We start from the raw sequence: 12,403 nt of genomic DNA on the forward strand, positions 1-12,403 counted from the left end.
ATTTGTCTTATCATCATCAGGAATGACTGGTTTGCTGCATGTTGCCTGCATTCTCCTCCCACTTGAGGTATTCGCTACTTCTAAAATTTATATCTCCCCTTACTTCATCAATCCATCCATGTGATCCTTTCAATCAATTTTCCCTTTCATTATTATTTCCATTCTTGTGACATAAACAATGGTAAAAAATGTTTAACTTTTCTTCCGAATTTTTGGCATATTTCTCTTTGCCGAACTTCTCCATTTGAAGTAACCTCCGTCGTTTAATTTAAATTGTACTGTAAGTCCATCACTTCCAATATTCCTCTCCATTACTTCCAAATCTTCCTATTTTAGAAAACTAATAATCTTAATGAATATACGGGTGGATTAGATGCAAAGCGATATAAAAGACATTTCACTTCGTTCATGACACTAAAGCAGAAAAAACTTCGATTCGATATTATGGGTCTTCAGTCTATAGCTGAAGCCACACAAAAGGTGCGAAAATGGGAGCATAATAGTGCAAACCTTAAATACGGCAGTCGATTCGTGCTGACTATTAGAACGGAGCTGGTCTCTCGGAACTCATACTTCAAAGAAAATTACTATCCACCACAACACGGGATACAACGCTGGCACCTTTTTCTGCATTCATTTTCCAGTGCTTTTCAACCTCATTCATCCACAGACATTACAAAGACTCATACATGGTTTGTAGTAAAGTATATGTGATATCAAGTGCATTTATTCACTTCAAACATCAGCCATTCTCATTTGGGGTGAAGCTCACAAATTTTGCACAACCCGCCCTTCGGTACTGCCAAAGAGATAAACTATTGCATGTTTCGATCACCCCGGGGAGTCTATCGAATAAAGGAAGACACATCATTGCAGAGTTAATCCTATAAAAATTTCAATCGTCGTGATAGTTGAGGAAAATAAAGGCTCTTTTACCATAAAAGTCACTTCAAATATATTTACCTATTTTGGCGTTATACAAACTCTTAGTGCTGCAGGTAATTCATCAGTTGCTGTTGGCACTATCGATTATGCGAATCGTTTGGAATGATTAGTTCGCGATTTTCGACAGCAACTTCATGTTAGAGATCATCGTTTACGTAAATGTCAATGTTATCGTCGCGGAACACTGTGAATATTCATGGATGTCAACACTTGGTTCGTGACTAATTCCCGCACGAATACAAGATGATTAAAGCAATTCTAGTATTCAATAACCATGGGAAACCTCGCTTATCAAAGTTCTACCAGTACTTTGTAAGTAAATAAGAGACAGACTGTTTCATATGCTATATTGTCTTCGCCAAGTGGTGGTTCCTACTGATATAATTTCTTGCTGTTCTTCTTAGACGGAAGATATGCAGCAGCAGATAATAAAGGAGACATTTCAACTTGTTTCCAAAAGAGACGATAATGTGTGTAATTTTCTTGAGGGTGGAAGGTTTGTTCTTTTGTGAACTGTTTTGGTGAACTTTATCAATATGCATAGTACGTCTAACTGTTTTGGTGAACTTTATCAATATGCATAGTACGTCTAATTGAATGCAATTAAAATTGGATATATTTTGCTTTCAGCTTAATAGGTGGTTCGGATTATAAACTTATATACCGCCACTACGCTACTTTATACTTCGTTTTCTGTGTCGATTCTTCAGAGTCCGAACTAGGAATACTTGATTTAATACAAGTGTTTGTTGAAACTTTAGATAAATGCTTTGAAAATGTCTGCGAACTTGATCTTATTTTTCATGTAGATAAGGTGAGTCCGTCTATTTTACTTTTGATTTTCTCTTATTGTTTGCCCTGTATTAACCTGTTGATATTTTTTAGGTTCATTATATTCTTAATGAACTCGTCATGGGAGGAATGGTTTTGGAGACCAATATGACTGAGATACTGACCCGAATAGAGGAGCAAAATAAGCTCGAAAAGCAAGAGGTAAAGTCTATGCCGGTGCATTTCCATAATTTTTCACTTTTGCCTTGTTTAGTAACTTATATGCTGTAGTTTTCACTGTTTTCCCTTGTAACAGGTAATTCGTGGAAAAGTAATGTTATATCATATTAAATATATGTCCTTTCGCAATATTTTAGTATTTACAATATCTGGGTGCTTCCTCAGTCAAGTTAAACATTAACTCTTGCAATGGGTCCTGGTCTATTATGTTGATTTTTTTATCGGGAAATCTGCGGAGTGCATCGCCAAGGTTTGTCTTTGGTGGATGTAGTGAAAGGCGTAGGCGACAAACAAAAATTAAGGTGGTATATCACAGGTATCTGTATTTTTAGAATTAATGGGTGGTCAAGATGCACTAGTTTTTCAAGCTGTGGTTTAGGTACTGCTTTTCTCAAATACAGAGGGCATAAAGCCTTGATTAATGCAATATATGAATCCATTCAACGTTAATTCTACACTAAGCTTGTTTTTTAATGGCAAATATCGATTTATGAGTTAAAATAGCCCAATGTGAAATTGATTCTATGGTGCTGGTATTACATGAACATCGAATCACTTTTATTTTGTCATAGAAAGTTTTCACTTTCAATTACTGTGGATTTTCGCACTGATGTTATGTATCTTGTGTTGTTATTGCTATATTCTATGTTTCCTGTCTTCGTTAATTTTCTCTTTTGATTTTTTTCTCATGTATAGCTATTTTCTAATCTTCTCTAAGTCTCCTTATTTTATTGGTTGAAACTGGTCTTTCTATTTCCAGTAAAATTATCGATTCAACTTTTAAATCTCAATCTTGATAGTCATTCTTAACTTGTGGTGGAGAGAATTAGTCAAGTTTCAATGCTCTTCAAGAATTGCTTGCAGTTACAGTAATAACTATAGCATTCTTTTATCTGTCGAATACCGTTTTTCGGATTGTTTATAATGATCAATACTGTGTATGTTTGGTATTTACCCTAAAGAATTGATTCCAATCGTCATTGACTTGAAGTATTTCAATGTGAAATTAATCTTCCTTATCTAAATCATATTACAGACTGATAAACTGTAATATGTTTTCATTGCTCATCGCTAGGAAGGTAGTTTCTTCTTTTACTCATGGCAATTATTATTTTTTTAATCATCAGTCATGCTTATTTAGAACAGCAGTGGATTTTTTGTGGCTGCAGCTGACTTATGTGTATTATATTCTAAAAAATCAAAAGTAGCCATCACTTAAAATAATCTCTTGGGTGAAGGTAATTAATAGGCCAAAAAATAGACACTTTGAAATTTATTTTAATACATCAACACTATTTACTCAAGACAGCTTCATTTTCCTGAAAGACTACTAATTGGACATTTCAGTTTTACTAATCATTGCTATTATTTCCATGGTGCGAGCCACTTTTACTAACCCTTGTAATACAATTTCTTCAGCACTTCATTTTTACTGTTCTATTGTGCATACCTAATTCATTGGTGATCATCTTCAAATGACTTTCCAGGGCAGCCCAGGAGAAGAGGTTTTACATGGCAATAATGGTCATTCCAGCACTTTCCTAACTTTCTCTCATTAAATTCACTTTCATTTGCACTTGTGATAGATAATTTAATCTGAAAGAGTATCTTTATTATAATGGAAAGGTATTTATGCTGTACTGGTCACTGTGACTTTTATATTGCTTGAATGGTTACTACTACCATTTGAATAAGTTGTCTCCATACATTTTTTCAGAAAATATATTTGTTGAGAATAGGTCTCTGAATTATAACTAGTTTATATTACCACCTCATCAAAACTAAATAACTAATTATGTTGATATTAGATTTAAAAACTATAATTCTTATGTATATGAAGATATTCTCTCCATCTATTATGCAATATCAAGATATTCAAGAGCCTCATTTATTACCCACTTATCATTTTTGTAGCCATTAGAATGTGTTGTGGGACATAGATTTGCTTGTAGTCACTCTCTACACAGTAATGTGTGTGTTGTAATCTGGAAATCACTTTACAGTGGGGCTGTCCTTCTTCAAAACTATTTGTCCTCTTTCTTTCATTCAGTAGCCGGGTCATCACAGCATCATTGTAACGGGTGCTTTCTTCGCTGCCTAGCTGTTGCTTTGGGGTTCGTTGTCAATCGTCTATTAATTCACATCTGTGTTATGCGTGTGAATATATGTTTGCCCACTATGTGTGCCTGTACTCCTGAAATCACAATGTGCACGAGATACAGTTGTCTGGCTTATATGTTGTGGGGCTAAATTTCATTAATTCCATCCAGCATGTATTTAGCACCTGACACCACAATACTTTTATTTTTCACCATAATCATATTATCCACGTAATTTGGTTCTTTAAATGAACACCCGTAATCACCAATGGCGGCTGAAATTATAAAATTAAACTAAAATGTATAATTCCCTCTTTTATGAAGGAATGTGTGTTTTATTACTTCTTTTGTCTTTTGTATGACGAAAAGAAAAGAGTTAAAGATACTCTCTGTGAAATTTTCAAAATTCGTGTATGCATAGCGTAGCATCATTCCAGGTGTGAATGGGTCAGCGCATACTTTTTGTCCCTCTGGGTGTAAGTTCCCAAGTTACTGACTTGGGTATGGGCAACATAGAACCTAATGGATGGCCATATAACCTACACCATCTGTACTCTGCTACTAAAAGCTCAGCTGAGTTAGATGTGAATTTTTACTAGCTGTTGCTTTGCATTAGCTTAGTAACAAAAGGCTTTTAGGGTTACAGTGATATTTTTATGGCCGCTTGTAGATGCAGTTAATGATGTCATTTAGTGTTTGTTCCCCATATTTAAGGAAAGAAGATGCAAGCTGTGGACAGCCAGCAATAAACGCTGAATGAAAAAAAATTGTATTTTCTACTTCAGAGTCACAGAATAATGGAGTCCTTGGTGTACTTTTTGAAAAAATAATTTTTTTAGATTGCCATATGTTCAAACTTGTGGTAACTTCCACAGTTGAATTCCCCATGGCAAGGAGGTTTAAGGAACTTTGCAGGTCCATTAGTTGAAGCACCACATCTACTAAAGACCGAGTAGTGGGAAAGAGCAACGATGGGTGTAATCATCATATCTTTGAATTGTTTCAGTTAAATTTTGTCAATATTTTGAAGGTTGTTAATGTACTTTTCACCTGATGATGCGTAGCATTGAAACCATGTTCATAACAAATAAACTTAAATGAAGCTTAACTTTCGAGTTCAACTCTCATCGTGAAGTAAGTCCAAGTTGTTAAGCCCAGGACAGTGTTTTATGTCAATGACCAAATAATTTTAGCTCCCCATTAATCAACACATCCATTTCTGACCAAGTTTCAATGTACTAAATCATCTTGGAGGTTGTAGAACCACCCTACCTGGGGGGTTGAGATCACTGTTGGAGAGGAGAGGAGGTGTAAAAGAATATTCAGCATATCAAAACCAGGTCAGAAATAAATTTGCTAACTAGCGGAAAATTGCCATTATTTCATCATTAATATGTTCCAATTCCTCTAAGTCATGCCTGAAACTATGCAGTTCATCAATAGTTAGGCATATTAAGTTATATATTATTGAATGTAGCTAAGGCATCTATGCATAGTTAACCAACAAGCTCTAATCCAAAACCACCCCTTCATCATCCTCCACTCACACCCACCAATAAAGTTGAAAAACTTCTGGTCACCTAATGATGATACCAAGCATCAAACTATGGTCATAAGAAGTAAGTTTCATTAAGGAATTGCAGTGTTTGCTTTCCTTTTTGACCTTAATCTTAAACAAAATCTTAAAGGAAATCCACAGAATTAGCCAATCAAAATCTAATACACTGAATAATACTCACTGAACAACTGGGAACTTCATAAAACTTGTCAAATTATGTTTTTTCGATCTTGACTTCATTGACTCACAGGAACCATAAAAAACTTTATTATAGTAATTTAAGTAACATCGCAATTTCATCCACCAGCTGAACTCATTTTACAGGATATAATTTTAAGAAATCTCTTACATTCTTGTATAGTGTTACAAGTTACAAAAGGTTGCATTATTTGTATGCTTTGCATATGCAATTCAGTTTTTCACCATATCTGCTTTCAGCTTCAACATCAACTTCACAATATGATCAACAAGACCTGCATGTAAAAAGATTTAAGAAATAACACAAAGAAATGCATCATTTGTTGAAAATGGTTGAAAGCATCTAAGTTTGTATAATTATGTTAATTTAAATACCTAGAGGGGGGATCGAGATGGTGTGGGGGCTAACGTACTGGCTTCCCACCCAGAAGGCCTGGGTTCAAATCCCGGTGGTGTTGAATATTTTTTAGAGGTATCTCGATCCCTATTTGAGGTGCTTTGTGGAGAGCACTTGGAGTGAGTACACCGTCCGTCGAATGGGACGTTAAACAGCGGACCCCTTGGCGCCTTTCGTAAAGCCGCCGGGTTTTTCTCCACCCTTCATCCTTTCCTATCCCTCCCCTATGGCGAAAATGACCTTAGCTGTCGGTCGCCTCCCCTAAAAACTACTATTACTTAAATACCTAGATGATGTATCAATGCTGTGTATGAAAACAATTAACATTTAATGTTTTCACACTTTTTTAATGAAATAAATGGAGTTAGCCTTTGCCGCTATGGCATCTGCTCCATCACTGAAGGCTTGAACATTAAAAATTAATAAGGTAGGCATTAAATATTATCAAATATAATTAATAGCTTGGTGAAGGAAAACCTTATCCACCAAGATGTTTCTTATTCAAGCATTCCGTCTGTTCATCTTTATGTTGTGATTTAAACATTGAATGTGAATCGGTTAGTGTTACCTTATTTCATCTAAAACATTTCAACCAAAGGCACAGTTAATGGCATGGTATTATGAAATCTGGTACATATTTCACTTTTTATACCTTACTGATCTGTATTATGAACTAAATTGTCTTTCCATGTTTAAACATGCATCGATTAACTGTATTAGTATCACACAGCACATAGTATTATTTTTTTACTCTCACCCGCAGTCGTTTCAATAATTGCTTGTAAACCTAATGTGAGGTTCTTATTCATAATGTTGGCAAGCATAATTAGAAAGCGACTAAAAGGTGGTTGCTTGATTGAAAGGTATCTAAGCTTCCAGCCAGTGGTGTAATGCACCTTACTAGAATTCTTTGGGTTTTAAACAATTACTATGTAGATCAGGCGAATCATTGCTGAAATCAGGTATAGCTGGCTATACAATTAAGGAAATACATTCATTAGACCTTTGGTAATGGCAGATTGCCAAGCTTAGACTGAGCTGTAACCTTATTATGTTGGTTAGTTTGTATCTGAGTTATGTTAACAGGGTTAAGATGTATTGCCATTCTAACATTGTTAGTTTTTCCTTCTTAACATTAAGTCTTTGATCCATAACCGGTACAATCCAGGATATTTCACTATCAGCTGGCAGTAATTTATTAGCAGGATGGGACACCAGGAATCTCCTGGCCAAACTGGGACAATGGTAAGCCTATATATGATTGCTGCTACATCAGAGACATCTAAACAACACCCCACTAGCCACCATGAGGGTAAATTGCAAAGTTTTTAGGGCACCAGTTTTATATGTACAAATATTGGCTTCAGCAAGACATCAACAAAGTGTTGGGGAGGTGACATGGAGAATAAAATATTTTAAACATTCCATGCGTGAGTGTATCTTTGGAATATCTGTTTGATGGTTTTTTTTCTTCAAAGAATATATATACAGTGGATGTGAGATGCCTCAACCTTTTACTAATCAATTGACATATAGACCTAGTGGTTATTCTTTTCGGATATTAGCATATTGAACCTATATGTGATAAATTCACTTCGGAGTATACTTGCTTTCTCATCACCTTATGTAAATGGCAACCTAATTATCTCAAACAGGGACTTCTTTCTAGCAATTAAGCTTATTCTGTTATAAGGAGAACATCATATTGCAAAATTAATTATATATTTCCTAATTTGACCGCTAATGTTGAGCCTAGGTTGATCAGCCAACACTAATTGAAATTCATAATCCTTGCTGGATCATTGAAAGCAGTAGCGTTGTAGAATGTGCATGTGGACATCTAGCCTTATTGAGTGAGATAGGTCATGAGGAGTGAAGTATTAAAACAGTCTAGCTATTGGCGATCCTTGGTTTTGCCAAGGAATATGCAATCTTTAATGAGTAATTATACTCATTATATGCTGAAAAGGATCGGCATTGCTATGAAATGTGGTAGCATTCATTGTCATGTTTAGTAGGTGAAGTGTTATGAGTTTATTTGCTTAACTTTTCATGAATATAAGCATATAAATATGTTGCAGTTTCATCTCTTATTTATCTTGTAAAGCCTGGTCTTTTATCATGTATAGCTCATGTGTAGAATTGTATATATTTTCAGCCATAGTTTTCTAACATTCTTGGAACACATTCAGTACCCTTAACTGTGAAATGATCCTTCTGTATCCATTGTCTTTTTTTAGTTTCATTTGATCTTTTCAGGAAGGGTGTTAACTTCTTAAAATTATCTTGTTTTTGCAGGTATTTTTTTAAAACTAACTCTCACTACTTTTCTCCTATCAGTTTTCTCCTAGGGGTTAAATGGAAGAAGGGACCATTAGGTCACAATTTCGCCCAAATAAAGACCTCTATCTATCTATCAGCTTCCTTTAACGCATTATTTTTACACCATATATGAGTTTAAGGATATATTTTGCCTAAGAGACTGGTTGATTTCACGTTTATTGCAGTCAAATTAAAGTAACACTTGCATTTTACAATTGTACATGAAGGCATATTTACTGATCCAAGTTCTTTAATGACTTAAGTTACAGGTAGCAAGGAATGCATACTCTATGTGGGGCAAGATTTGTTATTGTCCCAATGAATTTTCAATTAGAACCTGAAATTGAAGCTAGATAAATGTGGACATTCCATCAGTGTCCTTTTACTTGAGGAGTGATTTATTTCCTTGTATGCCATATTTTTCGCTGCAATAGTTATGGTGTTTGTTATCTACATCAGATCATTGGCTTTGACAAAAGGAGGAGTTTTTTTGTATGCATTTTGTTTAATTTAGTAATTATGATTGGTGTGACATACTTTACATGGTTATGCATACATTTATATTTTTAATGTTTTGTGAATCTGTAATTCATGGAAAAGTTAGGTGCATATTTGGAACAAGATGGGAATGACACTTAATAAGGCATGCAATACGATGAATAAGAAATTTTAGCGTATACCTCAATTTATTGCTGCACACATTTGTGAAATTTTCTGTGCCATATTCTAACTATTTGGAGATAGATGAAAGTTCTACTGTGTGGTGGTTGATTAATGAGGGTATTTTTAAAGATAAGTGTGATCAATCAGGGTGGTCGCTGACTTGGGAAACCCTGGAAAAGACAGGAAATATTTTAGGAAGATTTAGACTTTGCCAGGAATTGACACTATATAGGTTTAGAAAAATATGCATTTAAGATTTAACTTGGGGGGCAAGTGTATAATTTAATTGCTTGACCAATATTACCATCTGGTCACAGATTCAGGGTGAATAATCAGGTCAGGAAATTTAGAAAAAAGTCTGGTATTACTCAGTTCCTTCATAATTCAGGAAAACTTGGTAAAATGAATACAGGTAGTATTTTAGTGAGTAAAATCTGGAAAAAGTCTGAAATGGGAATCTAATAATTGAATGGCCAAAAGGTTAGGATAGGAGGCAAGCTGTAATCTTGCCCCTTGTGGTCCATTTCCTACTGGTAGCCAGCTTGCAGTACAGAGATAGCATAGTGTTCAGGATCCCTTGCTGGTCAGCAGCCACCACAGTAGTGTGGTAGGCAACTCAAAAGTTTTAGCCTGCAGCAGGTTTAGCAGAGCATAAAAAGGAAATTTAGGATACCAATGTTGAACTAAAAAATCAACTGTCAATAATAAATTATAATTTTTAAAGCCCATAATCAATCCCACTGATTAATCAAAGCCTATGCAATCGATTTATCACCAAGCCGGAGTTGGTGGTCAATGCCTATTTCATCGATCGCTAAAAAAATTAATACAAATACTAATGAAATTTTAAAGCATGGTATGTGTTTGCCAATGTTTTATGAAGTAGTATGTTTTCATCAATCCAATCAACATTAATTTCACTAATATGTACCCAAAAGGCTTATTCAAAAAGGGGTCTAATTATTTAATTGAAGTAGGTATTAAATACATCTCATAACTACCTCTTGCACTAAATTAAAAAGTATTTCTGGCCGTGTAGCAAATTTTACCATATTGAAGAGGAATATATTTTACGCCTATGATTTCCACTATACTATTTTATGCACATGACCTGGGTTTTGACATTTTATGTCATCTTCATGTTTAAATAATTTTTATCAAATTAGAAGGATTTGCGATGTTCTGTGGATCAGTGACTCATGACGAAATTCTCTACTTTTATGCATGAATTTATGTTCAGTGTCCACTTCATGGGCAAAATCAAATGTTTTGGATGTTACTTGTATGGTCTGGTTGTGCCTTGATAATATCCGTATAAGTCATTATATTATTTCCCTCTGACATTTCTCCATCTCACTTTTGGGTGTGTGTGTGTAGATATTTATAAACTCTTAATTACTGGAAAATTCCGAGTAAGTTGTTGATATTCAACGTATATAATGAACTTTCTGCCAAATAATAATTTTTTTGTACATTTTTAATCCAAAAATGATAACAAGTCTCTCTTTGTGACCACTTTCTTTGTGTAAAGTGTTTGACAAGCTAATTGCACCAACAGCATCAGGGTAAATGTCAAACAAATCAACTCCCATGCCTTAGGCTTCAGCTATGATACATGTAGATCAGGCCTCTCTAGACCAAATGATCCAGTCTCCAAAAATCAAGCACATTCTAATGTATGGAGGTAGATATAGTAGGTCAAAGTAACATATATTCCTATCATATATAACCCTTTTTCTGGAAGCAGTTTAATTTCCTGGGAAATCTTGTTTAAAAATGTGTCATTATCTGAGGAAAACTTGAAAAATATAAGGAATTGGAAATTAACTGTGTAGGTCTGTAAAGTCCCTTGGGAAGTCAGAGAATTTTTTGTCAGACTCAGCGGCCACCCTGTCAGTGTTATTTTAAAAACTGTTGCCATAAAACTGAAATTAAATCACTAATTGTTGATTTATTTAATGATCATTGCAGTTCTTCTACATAAGGTCTTGTCAAATAGTCTAGCAGCCATAATTTACTTAAGATAAAATGCACCCAAAACCTATGGAAACTTATTGCCATCGGATAAAGAGTTACAAGTTGAAGAGTCAGTGTTGTAAAGGACTTCTCATGTAATAATTGAATGTTAGGGAACAGTATTTCATCAGGATTTTTCTATTATTTCCTAATGTGGACTACATTTCTTCTCTATCAGTTTTTGACCATAATTGATTAGAGCATGTGAGCTACCTTCTCAAAGTATTTTGGATATCTTGATGCTCATCCAGAGGAAATTAAAATGAAAGGCAAAACTTGTACAATAAGGCTGTAGAATGAAATAGAACTTGTGAGGATGTTTGCATGCATCCCATGTTTCAGTCAACTTTATTATGAGTGCATGCATTTAGCAGTGCTGTATTTATGCCTTTCTGACTAGAGGAAATTTCTTTGTGAGATTGTTTTTAAATCAGGTGATGCTACTATTATCCTTGAATTAAAACTCTGACATTTCTTTCCTTTTCCTATTAGGCTGGACTTGCTGCTGCTCCAGCCAGGGCAGTTTCTGCTGTGAAGAATATGAACATCCCACAGCAAATTAAAGATATGAAACTTCCTGATCTGCCCCAAGCTATCAAGGACTTAAAGTTTTAAGTCAAGTGTAAAGATCTTTTGATAGATGAGAAGAAACCAAAGTAATCATTGGTTGATCACTAAAGCTTGCCTTTTCTTATACATTTTAACTGTACATTCCTTTCCCTAAAAGTGGTGGCATTTCAATCTATTGAGGAAACAAAATATCTGTTTCAATTCCGAAAGCCCATATACTTTAATAAAATGAAATTTAAAACAAGATTATTTTCTATTGAAAGAATATTGCCCAAGTACTTTTGGGGGCTACCCCATCCCACATTTCTCTCCTTCACCACTTAACTGCTTATCAGTCACTTAATAAAGTAAGTAACCATCTGCTCATTTTATGATTGTGAAAAATGATGATTATGTGAAATCTGACAAATTTCCACGGAAAGCATGAATCTTGATGGAACAGCATTGAAAAATTTTCCTTAAGAATGAGAAAAATAGGAAAATTTTCAAACTACTCCAATATAAAAATATGTTATACTTAACGTGGTAGAGTAAAATTCTTTAAATTTAGCTGTTTTTAAAGCCCAAAATATATCCTTTGAAGGATTAAAGAAGTAATGATAAATTAAAGTAAAAACACTGGAG

At 34.6% G+C, this 12,403-nt stretch overlaps 1 protein-coding gene across 1 annotated transcript; it reads left to right on the forward strand.

Annotated features, from left to right (window-relative positions):
• Window positions 1-1,002: 1,002 nt before the first annotated feature.
• Window positions 1,003-12,297, forward strand: or (AP-3 complex subunit sigma-2 or). Its single transcript, XM_071596093.1, has 5 exons — window positions 1,003-1,257; window positions 1,350-1,441; window positions 1,576-1,759; window positions 1,831-1,938; window positions 11,702-12,297. Exons 1-5 carry the CDS (start codon window positions 1,189-1,191, stop codon window positions 11,822-11,824), a joined length of 576 nt encoding a protein of 191 aa, XP_071452194.1. The 5' UTR covers window positions 1,003-1,188; the 3' UTR covers window positions 11,825-12,297.
• The last annotated feature ends 106 nt before the right edge of the window (window positions 12,298-12,403 follow it).

The sequence above is a fragment of the Hetaerina americana genome, unplaced genomic scaffold, assembly GCF_022747635.1.
Source record: "Hetaerina americana unplaced genomic scaffold, ioHetAmer1.1.p SCAF_76, whole genome shotgun sequence".
In the NCBI taxonomy this organism is placed as follows: Eukaryota; Metazoa; Arthropoda; class Insecta; order Odonata; family Calopterygidae; genus Hetaerina; species Hetaerina americana.

Bases quoted from the DNA above. Each gene is read 5' to 3' on its own strand.
- or (XM_071596093.1), top strand. From the start codon at position 1,189: ATGATTAAAGCAATTCTAGTATTCAATAACCATGGGAAACCTCGCTTA. The intron at 1,442-1,575 runs GTTTGTTCTTTT...TTTTGCTTTCAG, and splicing joins AATTTTCTTGAGGGTGGAAG to CTTAATAGGTGGTTCGGATT. The intron at 1,760-1,830 runs GTGAGTCCGTCT...GATATTTTTTAG, and splicing joins TTATTTTTCATGTAGATAAG to GTTCATTATATTCTTAATGA.